The 25,456-nt window shown below is 42.4% G+C and overlaps 1 protein-coding gene across 1 annotated transcript in view; it reads left to right on the top strand.

Annotated features, from left to right (window-relative positions):
• Window positions 1–25,456, top strand: part of cntn2 (contactin 2) — a 167,585-nt gene that overhangs the window by 71,223 nt on the left and 70,906 nt on the right. Inside the window, exons 3-6 of the mRNA XM_069942004.1 lie at window positions 883–1,027; window positions 2,227–2,402; window positions 4,731–4,826; window positions 11,564–11,773. Coding sequence (XP_069798105.1) covers window positions 883–1,027; window positions 2,227–2,402; window positions 4,731–4,826; window positions 11,564–11,773 — 627 coding nt within the window. The remainder of the gene's footprint in view (window positions 1–882; window positions 1,028–2,226; window positions 2,403–4,730; window positions 4,827–11,563; window positions 11,774–25,456) is intronic.

Below are 25,456 nucleotides of genomic sequence, written 5' to 3'. Positions count from 1 at the left end.
GAAGAAACTGTTTAAATGATCACCTGATTTTTTTTTTTAAATGAGCAATGAAGACCAGAATAGGCACTGATTATCAGAAAAATCCACCTGATTTTTGAACATTCTTCAGGGAGATATCTGCTCTGCTGACCTGATTTGAACTATAATGTAATTCAAGTTTATTATCATCTGACTGTAGATACAAAAACAGATGAAACAGCGTTTCTCCGGACCATGGTGCACACACAATGCACAGCACATAATAATCACATATGTGCCAGACATAAAAATATAATTTAAAATAACTATCTAAATATTTTGGGATGATTTACTTGGTTACAGGATATTGTTCATCAATCTCATAGCCTGCGGGAAGAAGCTACTTCCCAGCCTGGCAGTCCTGATTTTGGTGCTCTTGTATCCACTTCCTGATGGTAAAGGGTCCAAGATATTGTGTAATGGGTGGAAAGGGTCCTCAATAATTTTTGGAACCATGTTTGAGCAACGCTCCTGATAAATATCATTAATAGAGGAAAAGGAGACCCCCAGTAATCTTCTCAGCTGTTTTGATTACCCTCTTTATTGACTTCCAGTCCGATGCTTTGCAACTACCATACCGTGCAGTGACGCAGACGGATAGGACAACCTCCTTAGGAAGTGTAGGCGCTGCTGCACCTTCCTGACTAATGAGGAGGTGTGGTGGATCTAGGATAAGTCGTCCTTCATACGCACACCAAGTGTTAACTCTTGAATCCTCTCTCAAGATGACCCATTAGTTCACTCATGATCACATTCTTCAGGGCAGCTCGGGGTAGTCAATAAATGTTGCCTTTGTCAGTGTCATCAGGAGAACTCAAAGCATGTCAACACTTAGAACTGATGTAGCTTGTGCCTCTGTTACAGACTGGGCAGGTGTCCAAAGCGCCAAAGGGAACTTCGGCCCAGTATTTGAAGAGCAGCCTAAAAACACTTTATATCCTGAAGGATCAGCTGAAGGAAGAGTGACATTGAACTGCCACGTGCGTGCCAACCCACCTGCAACGTACAGGTACGCCAGCCAAGAAAATCGTGATTAAATAGGTGCTTGTTTATCCAACAAAGGTTGCAACGAGCGCTTGGACCAATTAAGCGTGCTGAAAAGTAAAATAATTTAATTTGAGTCTGAGTGGGTCATCTGAGGCTTTGCATTAATGGTGGCAATCAGCTTGGGCGTTGTTGCCTCGCCCACAGTCACTTCACCGTGGAGTGATTAATCGAATGTGAAATGTGCTTTGGTGTTTCCGAGAGAAGGCATTTCATAAGCACGTGTCTTCCTTTACCACTTATCGGGCTTTGCAAGGAATTCCTGGATCAATTAGACTCATAAAAATTAAACATTCCAATAAACTATTGCACAGGAAGTAATTTCTCCCCATGAATTTCTTATGGAAGATATAAATGAAATAGTTATGATATGGTGAAACTTCACAAATAGAAGTGGTTTTAAACACAGAAAAAAAGAAAGAGGAGTAAAAGAAAGCCAATCACAGCCTCAAACTGCTCCACCTTTCTTCTGCATCTTCCCAGTCTCTGTTTACGTCTCTGTCGATCTCGTCTTCGAATATATTCATGTTCCCTTCTCTGAACGTTCATTACCCTCTGAGAGAAGAAATTCTCATGCCATCACTGGGCCCAGAACCTCTTTGTTTCCACAACATCACCCCTCATGATTCCATAATCCATAATACAATCCAGAATGCTGGCCCAATTTGCCTGACCCTTTTTCTTATGTCAGTCTCTTCAACCCAGAATTGACCTTATGAGCATTTTCTGTTTGCAATGCAAGTACATCCTTCCTTAAGTTTGGAGATTAAAAATGTACACAATGGTCTGGCTCAGATCATAAACCTATAAATTTGTGTTGAAACATCCTACCATAAGACCCTTTACAATTTTCCAAGATTAAATGTTTTTTTTTCATTTTTGAAAAAAATTTAGACATGCAGCACGGTTACAGTTCCTTCCAGTCCATGAGCCCGCGTCGCCCAAATATGCCAATTAACCTACAACTCCGTACGCTTTGAAGGATGGGAGGAAAGCAGAGCATCCTGAGGAAACCCACACAAACACAGGGAGAAGGAACAAACTCTTTACAGACAGCATCGGATTGGAATCTGGGTCGTTGCCACTGCACTAACTGTGCTGCTCGAGCCATTGTAATATTAAGAGCCTGCTAATCGATCTTTCTGGTTTCATTGCTCCCTGCAGGTGGAAGGTGAATGGGACAGAAATTAACATTGAAGGGGATCACCGCTACAGCTTGGTTGGTGGGAATCTAGTGATCAGTAACCCAACACGCTCCAAAGATCCTGGATCCTACCAATGCCTGGCCACAAACAAAATTGGGACAGTCATCAGTAAAGAAGCCTTCCTTCATTTTGGCTGTAAGTCTTTCAGCAGTTGTCAAAGATTCTTGCATCCATAACTTAGATACCATTTTCTAACCTTCGAGAAGGGAGGAAAGCAATAATGAAAGCATCTTGACACCAAACCAAAGCAGGATGGCTTAGATTGCATCACTAAGTCAGCACGAGTAGAACTGTTGATTCACAGTTCCTAAAGCTGGGGTTCATTCCTGACCTCTGGTTGTGCCTGCATCACAACCAACAGCTTAAAAACGTTGGGTTGATGGGTTAATTGGCCACTGTAAGTTGCTACCAGAGTAAAGGTAAATAGTAGAACTTGAGGGAAGGGTGAGCTGATAGGAATCTGAGGAACATCAAATGGATTACAATTGGATTGATGTTTGGTGTGGCCTGTTTCTATGCTATGTTTCTCCAGGACTCTGTGATGTTTCTGCTGTTTCTGATCAATCCTCCGGTAAACCACGCTATTGTTTCAGTGCATTGCACCATGAGGTCTTTCCCTCTGCTCCACCTCTACCTGCCCCAGCTGCATTTGGTGGAAGCACCACAGCAGGTCTGAACAGGGAGTAGCAAATCCTGGCTGAGTCTATCCTGTAGTACTTCCAGTTTCCGAATATTGTTGGTAGGCGCCTGACGAGCATCTGCTGAGCAAGGAAATGGGACCTTCCAACTCCACAATCAACTGAATGCCATGGTTTCAAATAGTCAAAAAGCTCAGAGAACAGTAATGATAGATAGCCAACCCTCCTCCAAAGCTTTACTCTGTTAAACCCTGCTTATTCCAAAAAAATGAAATTATTCTCACGGCCAGCTACAGATTTTGTCGGAGATAATGTTTTCTCAGCCCAGTTGCTTTTAGTCAGTCTCTACTTTTAGCCTATTTGCATTTTCACATCACTTGCATCTATTATAGTTTACTGTGTACAGCCAAAAATGTATACATTGCACTTGCTCTCTCAATAAGATTAACACAGATACAAATATGCATTGAAAAGAAAGATCCTACTGCACAAATTCTTGGCAAATAGAAAATCTGCTCTTGGATCTGAGAAAGCGCATTGAAAAATTTGGCTTCAAGTCCTGCTTCACAACAGCAGAGAAGGAAATGATTTTGATCATAATCTGTAAACCTGGCAAACTGAACTCCTGTCACGTTGAGAGAGCTTAACCAGCAACTGCCAACCCATCTCCCTTCCATCTAAACCCACTGGCACACATCCCCAACATGATGGAGTTAAATAACCCTTCTTTAAGATCCCTGAAAGTTTGGAATGCTTTGTAACAACAAAGAATATTTTGTTTTGGACATAATGCTTTCTGGAGTCCAAAACCAATTCTAGCTTTGGATCTTATGTTTATTTAGCATTTTCGTGAGTTCCTAGATACAGTAAAAAACTTTCTATTGTGATCCATTCAAAGGTGAACTTAGAGCAGTTTTTTGTACCACAAATGGTAATTCTGCTTCGCAGAGAAAGAATCTCAGGGTTCGATGTGATGTCATGTATGTACTCTGACAATAAGACTGAAATCTAGCCAAAAAGCAACGCTGGAGAAACTCAGCAGGTCAAACAATGTACTTTATATGGTAAAGATACGTAACCTGCATTTTCGGTTTGAGCCCTTCATCAAAATATGGACAAAAAGGTGGGGGGAGGGCCAGGGGGAAGAGCACAGACCCACAGGTAGGAGGTGGAGATCAGGAAGGGTGGGCACACCAGCAAAAAGGGGGCAGGGGTGGGGTGGTTCTGTGAATGGAGAGGGAAGGGGGTGGAGAGCTGGGGGAAAGAAGACAGGGGCATAGGGAAGGGAGAGGAAGAAAAGCTTTTGGAGGCAACATCTTGGTGACAGTTCTTGTAGTTTGATGATGGGCTCAAGCCCAAAATATTGGTAATGTATATAAAGGACATTTATATGTATATAAATGTATATAACATTGTTATATGAAGGACATTATGACATTGAGTTTCTCCAGCATTTGTGTTTTTACTTCAACCTCGGTGTCTGCAGATTTTCATGTTTTGCTTGGTGACATTTCTATTCTAGAGTTGGATTTGCACCCATCCACCTTTCTGTTAAACAGTATGGGACAAAGAGAAGCAAAGACCCAACTCGTAACTACAACACCTGTTCCCAAGCAAAGCATAGTCCATTAATCTCAAATGGGACTCTTCATTCACCTCAAAACAAATGGAATTGGAGTGGAAACAAGTCATTCTTGACCCTGAGAGAGCAGAAAAATTCCATGATACCCCCCCCCCCCCCCCATGATTGAATGATGTGGTGAAATGTGAAAAACATGATTGAAAGTGGCCCACCTCTAAGTTGACTCACTCTTGTTATTGACAGATCTTTCACAGTTTTCTAGTGAAGAGCGGGATCTGATAAAAGTACCGGAAGGGGTAGGGGTGGTTCTGCCTTGTAACCCACCCCCACATTATCCAGGTAAATATTATAAAAAGTCGCCTGTTTCCTTCTCAACATTTCATTGTAATTCTGTATTTATGTATGGGATTCCTTCCCCCCTTCTCTCAAGCTTCTGTCTTTAAAAGAAGAGACAGCATTACATTAATATAGTTTGTCCTTGTCTTCAAGAGATCTAAAGATCCTTTAAAACCATTCCAATATATTTAGAAGTGGAGTTCACTGCTGTATGTGGGAATACAGATTACACTGGAAGATCCCACAGCACTAAGTGCATAACAACCAGGTCAGCCTTTAGGTTGGGGGATGAATATTGAGCCCATTATCAGGGAGAGCACCTCCACTCAATTTGTGGCAAACCTGCTGGATTTGTTACATCAGCCTGAGAGAATAGTCAGGATCTTGGTGCTTCTGGAAGGCAGTGCTGCCTGATCGAGAAGCTGTCCGTTCCCAGTATTGCAATGGTGGTTAGAGTGGTTCAAGCACAATTCTTCTGCCACTCTGCACTAAGAATCTTGGTTCATTCATCAAACCATCTAATTGGGATGATAAATCACACATTATCATAATGGAATACTGCAGAGGATAAATTCAGTTCCACTTGGTTACCATAAACCAGTGGTATAATTATAAACATGTAGAGCAAACAGACACAAACCCAGGAAAAATTCTGAGTATCCCAGGTAAAGGTTTGAAACACTGCAGCCCCACTCATGAGACAGCAATCATTGATTTGGTACAGAATATGACAGAAACATGCCTTCCAGTTGCTTAGTGTTAACTCTTGAGAATAATTCAAGGACAAGGAAGGACCCGTGTTTATAGGTATGTGAATAGTAGGGGTACAAAGGGCTCAGCTCCGGGTGCTGGGACTAGGTAGAATCATAGTTTGGCACAGACTAGAAGGGCCAAATGGCCTATTTCTATGCTGCACTGGTTTATGGTTCAACTGCATCTTTCACAACCTTGGGGAAATCACAGCCAGTAAAGTTCTTTCAAGGCTGGTTATTTTGAAAAGTCCAAAAAATGGCCACTGATTTATAACGAGCCATTTCCCGCAAACAGCAAAAGGAATGCAGGTCATCTGATTTATTTTTTTGAAATTGTAGTTTATAGTGACTTTAGTTCATTGGCCTTCAGCAAAAACAAAAAGGTGGGGTGTTTACTAATAATTGAATATTCAATTCCATTTGAAAGTCCTCAGAAAAATTAAATAGTCCATGTCCACCCGTTGAAAGACCTAAACCCATTGAGACTTGGACCAACAAGTGGCAAGTAGCCTCCACATTGAGCAAAGACCATATCCAGCATGGGAAATTCCACATCATACATCATACACTAACCTCATTACTATCGCCAATCACTGCCTCTATCACTGACATCCAAAATCTTAATTGTTCCAAGCACTGAAGAACAAGTCTTGGATGAGTAATGATTGGTTCACCTCTTGATTTCTCAAAGTCATTCATCTACAAACTGCAAATACAGAGCATTATTTAATGCTTTCCACTTGCCTGGATGAATGTAATTCTATCAAATGAAAAAGGGCAATACTGCATGGGAGAAAATAGCGTGCTTGATCATCCACCACCCTGAACGTTTCCTTCCTCCAACATTGTCTGTCTTGTGTAGCTTCAACAAGATAAACTACTGCAACTTGGTTTTCAACTGTATCTTCAAAACCCCCCAGTATTATCTTTTTCCAATGTCCTCAAAGTTTCACACCATGCTGATGTAGACATGTCACACAACGGTTCATCAATCTCAGACAAAACAAGTTATTTTCTTCAGTAGATGCAGTCAATTGACAGTGGAGGAGCCAATTTTCATTTCCAGTGTGCATATTCTATTTTTGATAAGTGTTTGGACTGAAACCACCAATCCCTCCTTGCTCAATTTTAATTTTTTTTCTTCTAATTGGTTCATAGGCTGTGGACATGACTGGGAAGATCGACATTCATTGCCAATCTCTATGAACCAATTAGAAGAAAAAAAATTAAAATTGAGCAAGGAGGGATTGAATAAAGAGCCTATGATAAACTGTTCCAAAAGGCCATTAATACTCAATCCCATTGTTGTTCCTTCAGTCATATTTAGGTCACACTGTGTAAGGATAGTAGATTTCCTTCAGCAAAGCACAGCCAGGGAGCTATATCATTGCAATTTAAATGTCTTCATTTAAGATACACTGCAGTTTCCTCTATTTATCTCATCTTATCAGGATCACTTTCCATTCGCTTCTCTCCTGTGGACTTCCCCAGCTTCCATTAAATAAATCTGGGCTATTGATCTACACCTGCTCCAAGTGATAGCAAGTTCCACATTCCAACCACGCTCTGGGTAAAGAAGATTCCTTTGAATTCTCTGATGGATTTATTTGCAACTGTCTTAGATTTATTTCCTGCAGTTTTGAATAGTCTCATAGGGGTAAAGATTTTCTCAATACCTAATCTATCATAAACCTTCATTATTTTAAAGACTGTTATTGTGTCAACATTCAGACTTCTCTAAGTTGCCTTTTCCACATGCCTTGATAGTTAGAACTATTATACGAGTGTTCGCCACATTTAAACCCTTTGCTGCACATTTTGTCGGACTGAATATTTGAAATGTTCAGCCTCTGCCATTTTCGTTTCTAAGATCAATTCCAAGGATATCCTGGTCTTCATTTTAACTATAGGGAGTCCTGGCCCAGTTTATAAGGCTTCAGAAAATATTCAAGTTCAAAGTTATGATCATCTGACTGAACATGTATACAACCAGACTAAACACGGAGGACACACATACACGCGCAATACCTTGCTCACAGAGCAATCACAGACATACATAAAATATAAAGTAAATATGTATAATATTCTGGAATCATTTACTCAGTACCCAGGGTTCTGGGTATCATCAACCTCACAGCCTGTGGGAAGAAACTATTTCCCAGCCTGGAATTCCTGATTTTGATGCTCCTGTATCTCCTTCCTGATGGTAGTGGGTCAAAGATCCTGTTTGATGGATATAGGGGTCCTCAATAATTTTTTTGAGCACTATATAAGCAATATTCCCATTGAATGTCATCAATAGAGGAAAGGGAGGCTCCAGTGATCCTCCCTTTAATGACCCTCTGTATGCTGGTCCAATGCTTTCCAGCTACCATATCACAGAATGATGCAGCCAGGCAGGACACCCTCAAATGTCCTCCTGTATAATGTTGTCAATTTAAAGTTGTTCATAGAGGGATTCAAAAGTAAGCAGGGCTTTAATAGAGTAAAGAAAAATAAATTTTCCACCAGCACGACATTCAAAACCCAAATGAGACAGCAAAGGATCAAGAGAGGGACAAGAACATTTTTTCATACAACCATAGAGCATTACAGCACCGAAACAGGGCCCTTTGGGCCTTCTAGTCTATGCCAAACCACTTTTTTTGCCTAGATCCACTGACCTGCACCCAGTTCATACCCCTCCATACCTCTCCCATCTGTATACCTGAACAAATTCCTCTTAAATGTTAAAATTGAGCCTGCATTCACTACCTCAGATGTTAGCTCGTTCCACACACCCACCACTCTCTGTGTGACATTTGAGGGTGTCCTGCCTGACTGCATCATTCTGTGATATGGTAGCTGGAAAGCATTGGACCAGAATACAGAGGGTCATTAAAGGGAGGATCACTGGAGCCTCCCTTTCCTCTATTGATGACATTCAATGGGAATATTGCTTATATAGTGCTCAAAAAAATTATTGAGGACCCCTATATCCATCAAACAGGATCTTTGACCCACTACCATCAGGAAAGAGATACAGGAGCATCAAAATCAGGAATTCCAGGCTGGGAAATAGTTTCTTCCCACAGGCTGTGAGGTTGATGATACCCAGAACCCTGGGTACTGAGTAAATGATTCCAGAATATTATACATATTTACTTTATATTTTATTTATGTCTGTGATTACTATGTGCTCTGTGAGCAAGGTATTGCGCGTGTATGTGTGTCCACCATGTTTAGTCTGGTTGTATACATGTTCAGTTATGGTGTTAGCTCGTTCCACACTCCCACCACTCTCTGTGTGAAGAAGTTCCCCCTCATGTTCCCCTAAACTTTTCCCCTTTCATTCTTAACTCATATCCTCTGGTTTGTATCTCATCTACCTTGAGAGGAAAAAGCTAATCTACATTTACTTTCTCTATCCCCTCATATTTTTAAATACCTCTATCAAATCTCCCTTAATTCTTCAATGCAATACTCTAAATTTGGCTTTACCAATGTCTTATACAACTTTACCATAACATCCCAACTCCTATAATCAATACTTTAATTTATGAAGATCAATATGTAAAAAAATTTCTTTAAAACCCTATCCACCTGTGATGCCACTTTCAGGGAATTATGTATCTGTATTCCCAGATCCCTTTGTTCTAGTGCACTCCTCAGTGCCCGACAATTACTGTGCATCTCCTTTCTTGGTTTCTCCTACCAAAATCCAACACCTCACCCTTGTCTGCATTAAATTCCACCTGCCATTTTTCAGCCTATTTTTCTAGCTGGTCCAAGCTTCGAAAACCTTCTTCGGTGTGAACAATGTCTCCAATCTGAGTGTCATTAAAAACTTGCTGATCCATTTTACCATATTAACATCCAGGTCATGGATATAGATGACCCCAACACCAATCCCTGAGGCACATTACTGGTCATAGGCTTCCAATCTGCGAAGCAAGCATCCACCACTACTCTCTGGATTCTTCTGTCCATCACTGTCAAATCCAGTTTACTACTTCACCATGAATACCGACCATCTGAAACGTCCAGACCAACCTCCCATGTGGGACCTTGTCAAAGGCCTTACTAAAGTCCATATGGACAACATTTACAGCCTTTCCTTCATCTTCTTTCCTTCTCGATAAACTCTATAAGATTGTTTAACACAATCTACCATGCAAAAATCAATGTTGACTATCCCTGATCAGTTTATGGCAATCCAAATAATTGTATATTCGATGTCTTAGAACACCTTAAAATTATTTACCTACTACTGACTTCAGGCTTACCAGCCTATAATTTCCAGAGTTACTTCAGAATCTTTTTTAAAACATGAAACAACATGAGCTAACTTCCAATCCTTTGGCACCATACCTGTGGCTAAGGACTTTAAATATTTATGCCAAAGCCCAGCACTTTCTACACTAGCACCCCTCAAGGTCCAAGGGATTAGCCTGTCAGGCCCTGGGGATTTATCCACCTTTATTTGCTTGAAGGCAGCAGGCACTTCCTTCTCTTTAATCTATATGGTTCCATGACCTCACTGCTTATTTTCTTTGCTTCTCACGACTCATGAATACTGATTTTTTTTAAAATTAAGATCTACCCCCATCTCTTTCGGCTCCATACAAAGCCGACCACTCTGATTTTCAAGAGGACCAATTTTGTCCCTTACTCTTTTACTCTTAATATACCTGTAGAAACCCTTGGGATTTTCCTTGACATTGTCTGGCAGAGCAACTTCATCTCTTCTTTTAGCCATCTTGATTTCATTCTTGAGGATTTTCTTGCACTTTTTTATACTCCTCAAGTATCTCATTTGCTCCACGTTGCCTATACCTGTTATACACCTCTTTCTTCTTCAGAATCCCAATATCCCTCAAAAACCAAGGTTCCCTATGCCTGCTAACTTTGCCTTTAATCCTGGCAGGAGCATATAATCTCTGTACTTTCAAAATTTCTCCTTTGAAGGTCCTCCACTTACCTTGCACATCCTTGCCCGAAAACAACGTATTCCCAATCCACTCATTTTACATTCTTCCTCATTTCCTCAAAATTCGCCTTCCTCCAATTTAAAATCTCAACCTGAGGCCCAGATCTATCCTCCATAATTAATTTGAAACTAATGACATTATGATCACTGGACCCAAAATGTTCCCATATACGCTTGTGTCTCTTGTCCTGTCTCATTCCCTATTGCATTCTCTCCAGTTGGTATCTCAAAATATTGATTTAGGTAACTTGAACACATTTAACAAATTTCAAGCCATCCAGCCCTTTTACAGTGTGGGAATCCCAATCAATATGTGGTAAATTAAAACCTCCTACTATCACAACCTTGTTTCCTGCAGCTGTCTGCTATCTCTCTACAGATTTGCTCCTCCAATTGTTGTTAACTGTTGGGCGGTCTTTAATACAACCCCATGAGTGTGGTCATACCTTTCCCATTCCTCAGTTCCACCCATATAGCTTCAAGAGCTGCAGCTGGATACACTTCTCGCAGATGAAATTATCAGGGATGCTGCTGTCTTCCCTAACGACCCACATTCTGCAAGTGGATCCTTCCCCTGTCTTGACTGCCATTCCCATTGTTTATGACTCGAGGAACAAAATGATGTTGAAAACCTGCCCTTACCTGTCCCTACTTGCTGAATCCTTTTTGTTCCTTGAATAGGGTGGCCCTTCAACTCATACTATCCCCTGTCTCTTACCTGTTCTTGCTGAAGTCTGATGAGCCAAAGCTTTGCCACTCTCACTCATCTGACGATGACTACTCGCTCGATATCACAATGTGAATTATTAAGATGCACAGTCTGAGTGAGTGTTAGAAATAGATTCAGTTCTTTCAAAAGGGAATTGGAAAAATGCATCGAAATGAAACATTTGTAAAACTGGGGAAAGAGTAGAAGGAGTGGGACCGTTGGATAACTCTTTCAGAGACCTGGTGCATGATTTATTTATCATACAACTTCCTAATCTCTGACTGTTGCCTCATGTTTGATTGCACTACAGGTCCTGCGTATCGTTGGTTTATCGATGAAATCCCGAACTTCATTACACCAGATGACCGCCATTTCATCTCACAAGTGACAGGGAACCTCTACATTGCCAAAGCAAAGTCTTCCGATACAGGGGCTCATTCCTGTTATCTCACCAGCCACATTGACTACGCTACAACCAGCGTTTTCAGCAAATCCATTCCTTTGGCCGTTCAGTCTGTGGGTCAGTACCTGTTACCTTCATCAACTTCCTGTTGTTATCTTGTGTCTCTTGATTCTGATCTGAGAGAAGGGGGGATAGGGAGGAGGAGAAGGGGGATGGGGAAAGAGAGGCATGGCAAATTGCACATGTTCTTTCTGGTAAATATTTCAGATTTCAGTGACGGATGTGACAGTAGCAGACAATCTGCTGGAGGAGCTCAGCAGGGCAGGCAGCATTGGTGGGAGAAAAAAAATGGTTAACCTTTTGGGCTGGAACCCAACATCAAGAGTGACTTTTTTTTTTCCTCACTGATGCTGTTGAAGCCCCTGAGTTTGTCCAGCAGGTGGTTGGGAACTCCAGATTCCAACATCTGCAATCTCCTGTGTTGCCTGTGATATAACAGTTCTTAACTGAGGCAAGGAGAGTGGCTGTGGTTGGTAAGCGATTAATTAAGGCACACATGTCAAACTCAGGCCCGCGGGCCAAATTTGGCCCATGATATAATTATATTTGGCCCGCAAGATCATTTCAAAAATGTATTAGAGGTGGCCCGCTGGCCGCCGCGGCAGTATAGCGCATGCACAGCTAATACTATAAATCCCAGAATGCATTGGCATCAGCCCACTAATCGCCCCCACCTCCTCTGTTTACGTTGCAGGGTCTCACCGTGGACTCTGGTTTTGGGGCCTGGCCGGTGTCAGGGGAAGCCAAGGCCGCTTCCCAGCGCCCGGAACCGGAGGCCTCGGGCCTGACCTTGCCAGGACCGTTGCCCACTCCCCCTCCCTGCCGCAGGCTGACCCGCGACTCACGGTGACGGGGCCACTGATCCGCCGAGATGCCGCCCTGCAGCGAGAGCCGATGCCCCCGCACTGTCGTTGTCCAACCCGATCGCCCGCAAACCCTGCCCTCCCGCACACAGGCCTGAGTAAGGATTATGAACTTTAATCTCAGGATAAAACGATCTTCCAATAGTTTCATGTCACAGTGATCAATATATTCCTGGTTAAAAATGGTCCTGCACCTGGATACAAGCTCATTAGGCATAAAACTTGAAAAGTGTGTCAATCAAAGGATATCTGTACCAATGGAAAAAGGGTTAGGGTTAGCAAATAACCCTGCTAGAGTTCATGCCCACAATCAGTCACCCATTGGATTGTTTCAGGAATCATGTTATTCTCCCACATTCTCAGATTTTACTATTCGACAGCACACTAGCAACATTTGACAAATCCTCTTTCGAGAAATATTATTTATTGAATATTTTATTTCTCATTTGTTAATGCTTCTGGAAAGAGTTTATCCAAAACTATTATTAAACATTTATTTTAATAAGAAAAAGTTTAACATTACACATGTTGAAAGAAGAGAAAACATGCAGATGTAGTTGAAAATTTTCAATAAATATTTAGTTCGGCCGTCGACTTAGTCCAAGTTTTTGATTTTGGCCCTCCGTGAATTTGAGTTTGACACCCCTGAATTAAGGTGATATGTGAGTGGGGTAAAAAAAAAGGTTGAGAAGCCCTGATCTAGTTGCTGAAGAATGCTATTTCTGGGAGATTGTTGTACGTAAATTGACTGCTGAATTTCCAGTGAGTATACTTCAAAAAGATTTCACTGTCAGTGGCTGGCACGGTTAGCGTAGCATTCAGCGCGACGCTGTTACAGCACCAGCGGCCAGGGTTGAATCCAGTGCTATCTGTGTTTATATCTTCTCCCTGTATCTGCGTGAGTTTCCTTCAGGTGCTCTGGCTTCCTCCCATCCTTCAAAACATACAGGGGTTGTAGGTCATTTGAGTGTAATTGGACATAAGGCCCATGTGCCTAAAGAGCCTGATACCAGCCGAGCTGTCTAAATGGAAGGCACTGTGATTATAAGCAATGCTAAAGTTTTTCTTTACATTTTCATTTTTAACACAAACGAGTGAGCTACACATACTGTAACCCCCAACCTTAATCCATTTCCACTCTTTCTGTCTTTCCTTTATCTGCTCTTGTTCTATTTTTCTCAACCCTGCCTGCCTCCCCCATCCAATGGTCTCACCATCCACCTGTCTCCTCATCTCTTCCACCTTTATTTGTCCAGTATCCTGTCATCACCTGTCACTGCCCCTCCCTTTTTATGCGTAATATCTCCCCCTTCCCTCTTTAATCTCGACAACTGACCATTGCACTCCATGGATATACTGAAGTCCCTCCAGATTTCCATTGTACATACACATAATATTAACATAGAACTAAATAGAATTGGTCTATCCTGATAAACTATGTGCAGTGGGAATATTTTGAAAGGAATATAGTGAAAAAACAAGCAAAAAAAAAATGGCATTCCAAGCAAGCACATACATGATAGTTGGTAGACTAGTGATACTGGTTAATTAACAGATGGAACATAAATTCTGTAAGAGACGCCAGACATCAAAAATCTGCCAGATGCTCCAATATTATGCTCCATCTGCTGTGGCTTATTTTACCCATTTTGTTTTTCATCTAACAAATGAACAAACTCTATTTATGAGGGACATTTTGAGATCGATGCACCTGGGTTTAATTGTATAGCTTTTGACGTGAAGTTTAGGGCCAGACCAAAATGCCACAAGGAAATTTGCACACTAGCTAATTATCAACAGTCAAGGTTCTGTGCTCATCCATGCCGGCTGCAGATGAAATTATTCATAAGGAAACCTTCTCAACCTGTTAAGTAAACAAGCGTTATTCAATGCCCGGTGACCGTTGTCACGGTTACAGCAGTGGTGTTTGGTATGTGCCGTCTGGTTATGATCACAATATTAATAACATGAAATTCTGAGTTAAATTTGTTCAGTATTTTAATGAAATTAAAGGCTGGGGAAATAAAGTACAATGGTCATTTACACATTATGGGATAAAGTATTTTGCAATGTGCATTTGAAGAAGTTTGTATTGTGAAGATAATGCTAATAATATTCACAGGATCTGAAAGACCCAGATCATTGATTCCTATCATGGGAAATGTCCACCAATAATTGCTGTCTCCACCAAGTTCAATTTGACAAGCTGTGCAGTCACATCTCAAAACATAGGCATACAGTGTTTTTTTTTTCTTTTGAAACTACAGATTTGATTCTATTTTAGCCACAAGCTTTAGGACTATGGTTCTCCCATTCACTTACTAACCACAGAGCATCTATGGCATAGGTGCTCTGTGGTTAGTAAAGGATTACTTAAAGTTGGACGTGGGAGAGAAGAAAAAGGTTGAGCCACTGCTTTAGTCTTTAGTCTATTCTTTAGAGGTAGATCTATGATATTCTGTCATGACCTGGGATTTCTGGGGTGTTTGGATTAAGCCATGCTGTTTCCTGGGAGTGCAAATTCCTCTCTTAAAACACCAGATCTCAGAAGCAAAACAGAAAGTGTTACACAATCAAAAGGAGTTTCAATATGAAACATGTTTTTTCTTTACTGCCCTGATGATATTAAAAGCATTTTTTGATTTTAGTTCAGATTTCCAGCAACTGCAGTATTTTGTTTTTATTTTCAGATCACAGATCCTTTTTTGCTACTCCTCTTCCAACAGACTCCTAAATGACAAACTCAGAGACTAATTAAGGACTCTAACTTTGCATGTTTTTTTATTATTAAATATTTATTTTCTGTATTGCACAGTTTGTTAGCACTGCCTTCTTGTCTACATATCCCTCTTTGGTATAAGCATCTTTTCTCGAGTCCAGCTGGTTTTTGCACTACTAGCGAGTAGATATTCTGCCTGGTCTACAGGCGGGAAAAAAAAATCTCAGAGTTATATGTGATGACATAGAACAATACAGCAGAGTGCATGTCCCCTCCTTAAAAAAAATGTACTAACCCTCCCTACCCCATAATCCTCTCTTTTTCTTTCAGCCATGTGTCTGTCTAAGAGTCTCTTACAATAAATTGGATCCTTGAACTTTTACCATAAGTATTAGATGATAATTAAAACCAACCATGGGATGTAATCAGCATAGATAAAAGGTCCTGATCTGAAACGTTGACTGATCATTTCTACCCATGCATACAGTCTGAGATGTTGAGGTCCTCCAGCATCTCATTGGCTGCTGTATGTGATATAAACTGGGATAGGGATGACTATGAAATGTTTGTGCAATGGCAAGGTTGCTTGTTTACATCATTAAGTTAATCAATAGATGGGACAACAGTCAAAAGGCTAAATCACATCCAGAATTAGGCACCATCGCAAATTCTAACCCTAGTCCAGAAGGCCTACAGGGCCAAGCCTCAAACCCAACCTCAAATTCACTTGGCTCATCACTAGCAACACTCTCCCTTTCTCAATCTCTCTGTCTTCATCTCAGGAGACAAACTCTCAATGGATGCCTTCACAAATCCATCAACTCCCACCGCTACCTCTTCACACCCTGTGATTCCATTCTTTTCTTGCAATTCCTCAATCTACATTGCATCTACTCCCAGGACGAGATTTTCCATGCCAGAACATCAAAGTTGTCCTCCTTCTTGGGGAACAAAAAAGTGGCTTCCACTCTACTACCTTCAACTCAGCCCTCACCAGAATATCCCATTTGCCGCATACCTGCCCTGCTCCCCTCTGCCTCCACACACAAGGACAGAGTATCACTTGTCCTCACCTATCAGCCTGCTAGCTTCCGCATCCAACATATCATCCTCCACTATTCCCGCCACCTACTACATGATTCCACCACTAGCCACATAATCCCCTCTCCTTCTTTCTCCACTTTCTGCAGGGACCGCTCCCTCTGATACTCCCTTGTTGGCTCCTCCCTCCCCACCAATTGCCCCCCTTGGCACCTACCTCTGTGACCACAGAAGGTGAGATACTTGTGCCACATCTCCCCCCTCACCACCATTCAAAGCACTAAACAGTCCTTCCAAGTGAAGCAATACCACGTGGAGATTGCTTCTTTGAGCAATTCCCCATCCGATTCCCATGTTGGCATGTCCGTCCATGGTCTTTGCACTTCCAGACTGAGACTACCTGCAAACTAGAGGAACAACACCTCTTCTTCAGTCTGGGAACTCTCCATCCGGATGGCATTAACATCAACTTCTCCAGTTTCCATGAGCCTAACCCTAATCCCCATCTATCCCCATTTCTCTTTTCCTCTTGCTCTGTCTCTCTTTCCTTCTCTCTGTCTTCTTTCCTCCAGCTCTCCATACACAGAGCCACCCCCTCCCTCAGTCAGCTCTCCCCTTTTCTCCCCGTCCTCCTATCCATGTCCAATTTTCAATTATTCGAGAAGGCAGCACAGTTAGTGTAGCGGTTAGCACAGCGCTGTGACCAGCGTCGTCTATACATTCTCCCCGTGTCTGTGTGGGTTTTCACCAGATGTTCCAGTTTCCTCCCACCGTTCAAAACATTCCAAGGTAGTAGGTCAATTGGGTGCAATTGGGCTGCATGGGCTCGTGGACTGAAAGGGCCTGTTACGGTGCTGTAGGTCTAAAGTTAAATTTTAAAATGTAAGGTGACTCATTGTTCTCCCCATCAATGCAGCAGGAAGAATGGCAATAAACGATACCCATATCCACTCAAGTGATTATAAAAAAAAGACCACAGCATGGAAAGAGACTATTAAACCCATCTCATCTGTGGTTCCCTTTCACCGTGAGCACCTCAGTGAATCCCTGGGCATCATCGCAAACATACGGTCATTTCTTTGCTGTTTTACAATATTATTTGTAGTTCTGGTACAGGATGCTTTGTTCCAACCATGCCCTGAAAACAGAGCGGGTTCGAAAAGATTTTGAAGATCTAAATGACCCAGAACAGCCACTTTCTGGAATCTGCTCAGTCTTAACTAAATATCCTGGATGTCCTCGCAGTGATATTTGTTCTACCCTTCGTTTGCAATTGTACTTCACTTGCAATGATTGGAACGGGATGGCAGCCAACCACTTCAGAGTTATTTAAATTACAGTAGCTGCCTCCGCCATGTGTGGGGAAAAAGTGTGTTAGAAATATTTTGTAATTCTATCATGCTCGTTGATATCGATCAGTTAGCAAATCAATACATGCACAGCATCATTATCGTGCCACTCATTTGTGTGTTTCCATCGCACAGTAATTGCACCTTTATTCTGGTTTGGTAACATAAAACTACATTCACCTTCCACAATGCATCACCATTATCTGGAGCACTGAATCTCCTTATTGACCAGATTGTTACTATAAATGATATTGTGTCCCAGTTAAATGACCACAGGTGTGTTGTCAGCAGTTACCCGATCACTTACATAAAATGAACCTATCAGTTTAGCAAAATATTACTACTTAGAGTGTGAGTGGCTGGCAGAAATCTAAGCCTCTCCACCCTCTCAATTATTTTAAATATCATTTCAATTTTAAGAACATTGACCTCTCAAAATGAACAGAACAGTTATTCATAATTTCCTCACATGCCCTTTTCTATCCTCAGTGGCACTGAGTGTTGGTGTTTTGCACCAGAGGATGGTGGATATTGTCAGGATTGGTTTTGATAGACTAGATATTAGATGTACTGTAAAAGTCCTCAAATCCGGACTGCTCGGGGATTGAGTCGGTCCGGATTTTTGGAGTTTCCAGATTCTTGGGAAGTATTTTCAAAATTCAAATTTAAGGAGTAATAAAGAAGAGATGAACAGGTAAAATTTGATAGTTTATTCATTAGCAAATACAACATGCTGTTTCATTTATGAAAATGAACGGTTTTAAAAGAAAAGCAGTCATCACTTCAAAAGAAAATGAATCCGTAATTTTCTTCACGCAAAAAAAAGTGTGTAATGCTTGGAAAAATTGTTTGAAAGTCAACATTGTAAAAAAAATCTCCGGTGTACAAATTAATTTTTGCCGTGATGAAATTACCTGTATTAAGCATTGGTTTCTTGTTGCCACTGTCCATCTGTAATTTTGTGCCACTAAAGCCCTCAAAATTTAAAAAGTTTGAAAGTCTGGATTTATGGGTGGTCCGATTTCTGGCATCTGGATTTTTGGACTTTGACTATATCAGTTATTGGTATTGATGCATTGAGCATTGGATGCAGCATGTACATACAGTCCAGATGAATTCTGCCGAAAGTCAGTAACTAGTGGAGTTCTGCAGTGGATCCGTTTTGGGACCCTTGTTCTTTGTGACTTGGATGAAAATGTAAAGGAATGGGTCAGTAAGTTTGCAGATGATGCCAAGGTTAGAGATGGTGTGGTTAGCGTAGAAAGTTGCTGGAGGTCACTACAGGAATATAGACAGGCTGCAGATTTGGGCAGAGAAGTGGCAGATGGAGTTCAATCCTGATAAGTGTAAGGTGATACATTTTTGAAAGGTCAAACTTGAAGACAGAGTACATGGTTAATCGTAGGATTCCTGACCGTGTGGAAGAAAGTCAATTTGGGGTCCAAATCCATAGACTTCTCAAGGTTGTCACTCAGATTGGTAGGGTAGTTAAGAAGGCTTATGGTATGCTGGCCTTCATTGGTCGAGGGGTTGAGTTTAATAATCATACAAGGTATTGTTGAAACTCTATAAGACTCTGGTTAAACTACACTTGGAATATTGAGTTCAATTTTGGTCATCTCACTGCAGGAAGAATATGGAGGCTATGGAGAGGGTGCAGAGGAGATTAACCAGAATGTTGCCTGGATTGGGGAATATACCTTATGAGGCAAGGTTAATAGAGCTAAGGATTTTTTTCTCTTTGGAGTGAAGAAGGGAAAGAGATGACTTAATAGAGTTCTATAAGATTATGAGGGGCATAGATAAGGTAGACAGCCAGCATCTTTTTTCCCGGGGCGGGAATAGTAAATACCAGAGGACATCTGTGCAAAGTGAGGGAAGGAAAGTTTAGGGAAAAGGTCAGGGGTAGGTTTTTTTTACACAGAGAGTAGTGAGTGCTTGGAATGCATTGCCAGGGGTGGTGTTGGAGGCTGGCACAACCGGGACATTTAAAAGATTCTTAGACATGCACGTGTATGCAAGAAAAATAGAGGGTTATGGTTGTGAGGTAAGGATGCAGCAGGTATCGGCTGTTGGATGTGGCAAGTATTGACATTGAAAAACATATATGAAGTACTGTAGAAAGGGTTAATTGTAGCTGAGTGGAAAAATACTGACCAAGGCAGGAAAACACAAGATTAACAAACCTCTCATGTAGGTACATGATAAGAGGAACCAGAAGTTTCTAACGTTTATCCTTGTCTAACAGATCGTAGCTAATTGGTTTAAACTGAAGCATAGAATGTTCCTCCTGTCCTTGGAGATATCCTGCTTATCAATACTAATGTCTTTGAATATGAATACAATGGAATATGGATAGGTGCGAAAACTTGTTTACTTTGACAATTTTGCTCAGATATTTAAACATCATTCTTCAGAGAACCAGCAATGCGGTCTAGAAGTCCAGGTGTCTCCATGATATCATGAAATAAAGCTTTGTAGATAACGTCTCCACCTCAAAGAGTGTTTTATCCATCTGAAGAGTAAATTTCTTCAAAAATACAAGCATCTATTTAAATTCAAACAAATTAAATTACATGTGTAAGTTTACATATATTATCTTGGTTTTGAGGAAAGGTTCAGGCCCATAACATTGACTGATCATTTCTACCCAAGGCTTTTGTCTGATCTGCTGAGTTTCTCCAGCACTTTGTCTGCATTAAATACAATAGGTTGGCTACTCTAGTTGATGGCTTTTGTTTCTACTGATATTGTTGTTCCAGGTATAAATGAATATGGTACAGGAGACACAGGAGTGATAATTCTCTGGGATGATAAATCATGGGTTGGGAAATAAATACAGATATTAAATTCTATAATATTTCTCTGTCATTCCTGAATCATCTGAGCTTATGCTGATACAACAAATGGAAATGTTGTTCCAATCCATATGGAATTTTGCTGAAACGAGGCAATTAATTTCACATGAGAATAATGTAAAATCTGCATCAGGAAAGTGGACCATGCAGTCATTCAGCTCAACTAACCCACAGTGCTTTTTGCCACTTCTTATCCCTCTACTCTATACCTGACTGCATACCTATGAGTAGAGAGAGTGCTGTCCAGAGAGACGGAGAAGGGTTGGCCAAACTTCCGTGAACAATGATGCAAAGGAAAGCAGTGGAAAATTTGAGTAAATCTAGCATGTGAAAATTTGAGTAAATCTAGCATGTGAGCTGCTTCAGAACAGTCATTTAGCAGAAGGTTTGCAGTTGTTAAGTCTGAGGTTCTCAAGAAGATTTCATTCATCAACTTCCTTCATTTCAAATAATCAATTTAGGGTGGCACAATTAGCGTGGTGGTTAGTGCTATGCTATTACAGCAGGGGTTGGTGCGAGAACACAGCCTTGCTTCACGCCATTGTTAATGGAGAAGGGTTCAGAGAGCTCATTGCTGTATCTGACCCGACCTTGTTGGTTTTCGTGCAGTTGGATAACCATGTTGAGGAACTTTGGAGGGCATCCGAGGCGCTCTAGTATTTGCCAAAGCCCTTTCCTACTCACGGTGTCGAAGGCTTTGGTGAGGTCAACAAAGGTGATGTAGAGTCCTTTGTTTTGTTCTCTGCACTTTTCTTGGAGCTGTCTGAGGGCAAAGACCATGTCAGTGGTTCCTCTGTTTGCGCGAAAGCCGCACTGTGATTCTGGGAGAACATTCTCGGCGACACTAGATATTATTCTATTTAGGAGAATCCTAGCGAAGATTTTGGCTGCAATGGAGTTTGAGCAGTCTGATTTCTCGCCTTTGTTTTTGTACAGGGTGATGATGATGGCATCACGAAGGTCCTGAGGCAGCTTTCCTTGATCCCAGCAGAGCTTGAAAAACTCATGCAGTTTGGCATGCAGAATTTTGCCGCCAGCCTTCCAGACCTCTGGGGGGGATTCCATCCATACCCGCTGCTTTGCCACTTTTCAGTTGTTCAATTGCCTTATATGTCTCTTCCCGGATGAGGACCTCAGCCTTAAGGGCTGTTGAGGGAACTGGAGCAGGGCGGATTCTTGGACTGAGCGGTTGGCACTGAAAAGAGATTGGAAGTGTTCTGACCATCGGTTGCCGTCTGAGCTGCGCAGTGGGCTTTGGACTTGGGGTGAGGGGCCGTACACAGCCTTTAGAGCCTCATAAAAACCCCTGAAATTGCTAATGTCCGCGCTGAGCTGGGTTCGTTTCGCGAGGCTAGTCCACCACTCATTTTGGATCTCCCAGAGTTTGTGCTGAAGATGGTTGCATGCGCGACAGAAGGCTCGTTTCTTCTCTGGCCAGGACGGCTTTGAAAGGTGAGCCTGGTGTGCAGCTCGCTTCTTTGCCAGCTGCTCCTGGATTTCCTGGTTGTTTTCGTTGAACCAGTCCTTGTTTTTCCTGGAGGAGAAGCCCAGTACCTCTTCAGTGGATTGCAATATGGCACTCTTCAGCTGATCCCAGAGAGTTTCAGGGGACGAGTCCGTGAGGCGGATTGCAATCCTCGAGCTTTGCTTTGAGGTTTGCCTGGAAGTTTCCTCTCACTTCGTCTGACTGCAAGTTTCCAACTTTGAACCTCTTTCTGGGGGCTTTACTGTTCCTGGACTTTGGCTTGAAGTGAAGGTTGAGCTTGCAGCGAAGCAGCCGGTGGTCAGTGTGGCATTCCGCGCTGGTCATGACCCTGGTGTGGAGCACATCTCGTTTGTCTCTTTCTCACACCAGGACGTAGTCCAGGAGGTGCCAGTGTTTGGATCGGGGATGCATCCAGGTAGTCTTCAGGCTGTCCCTCTGCTGAAAAAGGGTGTTTGTAATGACAAGCCACTGTTCTGCGCAGAGCTCCAACAGGAGGTGCCCGTTGTCGTTGCACTTGCCGACACCATGCTTGCCCAGGATTCCTGGCCAGGTTTCTGAGTCTTTGCCGACGCGAGCGTTGAAGTCGCCAAGGATGACAACCTTGTCGGCTGTAGGGGTGCGTTGAATGAAGTTGCACAGATCAGTGTAGAACTTGTCCTTTCCTGCTGGTTCCGCCTGGAGGGTTGGAGCATAGACACTGATGAGGGTGATGCGACGCTTGTTTTGAAGGGGGAGTCGCATAGACGTGATCCGGTCCGAGTGTCCTGTCGAGAGGTTTTTGAGTTTGGAGGCAATGGAGTTCTTGACCATGAAGCCTACACCAGATAGGCTGCGTTCTCGCACCAACCCTCTTTTCAATCTTCTTCAGCTTGATGCTGAAACAAGCCATGAAAGACCTCAACAATGAAGACGCTGTTTACATCCGGTACCGCACAGGTGGCAGTCTCTTCAATCTGAGGTGTCTGCAAGCTCACACCAAGACATAAGAGCAACTTGTCCGTGAACTACTCTTTGCAGATGATGCCACTTTAGTTGCCCATTCAGAGCCAGCTCTTCAGCGCTTGACGCCCTGTTTTGCAGAAACTGCCAAAATGTTTGGCCTGGAAGTCAGCCTGAAGAAAACTGAGGTCCTCCATCGGCCAGCTCCCCACCATGACTACCAGCTCCCCCACATCTCCATCGGGCACACAAAACTCAAAACGGTCAACCAGTTTACCTATCTCGGCTGCACCATTTCATCGGATGCAAGGATCGACAACGAGACTCACCAAGACAAATAGCGCCTTTGGAAGACTACACAAAAGAGTCTGGAAAAACAACCAACTGAAAAACCTCACAAAGATTAGCGTATACAGAGCCGTTGTCATACCCACACTCCTGTTCGGCTCCGAATCATGGGTCCTCTACTGGCATCACCTACGGCTCCTAGAACACTTCCACCAGCGTTGTCTCCGCTCCATCCTCAACATTCATTGGAGCAACTTCATCTCCAACATCGAAGTACTCGAGATCCACGCTGCTGAAGATCAAACTGCGCTGGGTAGGTCACATCTCCAGAATGGAGGACCATCGCCTTCACAAGCGAGCTCTCCACTGGCCACCGAGACAGAGGTGCACCAAAGAAGAGGTACAAGGACTGCCTAAAGAAATCTCTGCCACATTGACCACCAGCAGTGGGCTGATATCGCCTCAAACCGTGCATCTTGGCACCTCACAGTTCGGCGGGCAGCAACCACCTTTGAAGAAGACCGCAGAGCCCACCTCACTGACAAAAGACAAAGGAGGAAAAACCGAACACCCAACCTCAACCCACCAATTTTCCCTTGCAACCGCTGCAACTGTGTCCGCCTGTCCCGCATCGGACTTGTCAGCCACAAACGAGCCTTCAGCTGACGTGGACATTACCCCTCCATAAATCTTCGTCTGCAAAGCCAAGCCAAAGAAATTACGGCACCAGCGACTGTGATTCAAATCCGGCCCTGTCTGCAAGGAGTTTGTATGTTTTCCCAGTGGGTTTCCTCCAAGCACTCCCATTTCCTCCCACTTTTGAAAACATATGGGGTTATAGGTTAATTGGGGTATTTGGGTGGTATGGACTCATGGGCTGGAAGGGCCCGTTACCATGTGGTATATCTGGGGGAAAAAAAACAAATGTGTTCTCAATCTGTGCTCCTCCAAGTTGGGATCTGTCCCGGTTCCTTCACACACTTGGTCCAGTCAACAAGCATCTGACCAAAATCAACCTCTCAAACATGCCGAACTACTCTTCATTAGCAATCAAAGTAAGACTGCTTAATTTTAAGACATTTTGGTTTTTAACCATTGATATAAATATAAGGCATACACTCCCAGATGGATAGTATTTTGTTCAGACATTATTATGGTACCTCTTTTATCTTGCTTGGAGATCTGTGTGATCATCAAACATGGTGTTACTTCCTGTAACTCTGTGCTAATGGAGGGTCCTGCAATCCCTAACTGACAATGTAAGAACATGAAAAGTGGGAGCTGAAAGGCCATTCAGCCCATTGAGCTGTACTGCTATCCAACAAAATCATGGTTGATTTTTTTTTTCCATAATACCATTCTCCTGCCCTGATTCCTTTGACCCAGAAATCTATAGATCTTGTTCTGAGTGAACTCAATGACTCAGCCTCTGCTGCAACTTGTAGAATCCTTTAGAATTAAATCTTACACTGTGAACAGTAACTCAAACGCAAGCTACCCATTCCAGGTATGAATCAAGCTGGCTTATTACACTTTACAACAATTTTTTTTCAAAAGTTTGCTTCCTGAAAAAAAAAAGTGGGGGTTATGATAAACAGCTGCAAACTGAACACAAAGATCATTTCAAATTTGTGTCTTTACATAGAACGTCAGAAGAATATTAACTTTTATTGAATTTAGCAAATTTAATCGCATAATGATGCTGACACATTGCGTTAGTTCAACTGACCTAAAAATGATTTGCCACTGATTTTCATTTGTACTCAGCATCTGATGCCTCTCATGTGTCAGTGTCCAACAATAGTCAGCCAGCATTGATAGATTCCAGTTGCCCTGATACTGCTTTTCCATGGTCGCAATGTCCCGGAGAAACCTTTCCCCGTGTTCATCACCAGGGAAGAAGTCCAAGAGCAAATTCAGAAAATGAGTTTTCAATGACATGTTGCACTTACTAGTTTTGTATGGAAATCCAGGAGCTGCTGGCAAAGAAGCGAGCTGCCCATCAGGCTCACCTTACAAAGCCATCCTGTCCAGAGAAGAAACAAGCCTTCCGTCGCGCATGCAGCCATTTCAGCGCAAACTCCGGGAGATCCAAAATGAGTGGTGGACTAGCCTCGCCAAGCGAACCCAGCTCAGCGCGGACATTGGCGACTTCAGGGGTTTCTACGAGGCTCTAAAGGCTGTGTATGGCCCCTCA

This window comes from Narcine bancroftii, chromosome 5 (assembly GCF_036971445.1).
Source record: "Narcine bancroftii isolate sNarBan1 chromosome 5, sNarBan1.hap1, whole genome shotgun sequence".
Classification (NCBI taxonomy): Eukaryota; Metazoa; Chordata; class Chondrichthyes; order Torpediniformes; family Narcinidae; genus Narcine; species Narcine bancroftii.
The sequence above is the reverse complement of the archived record's forward strand: the minus strand, read 5'-3'. Positions and strand labels throughout refer to the sequence as shown.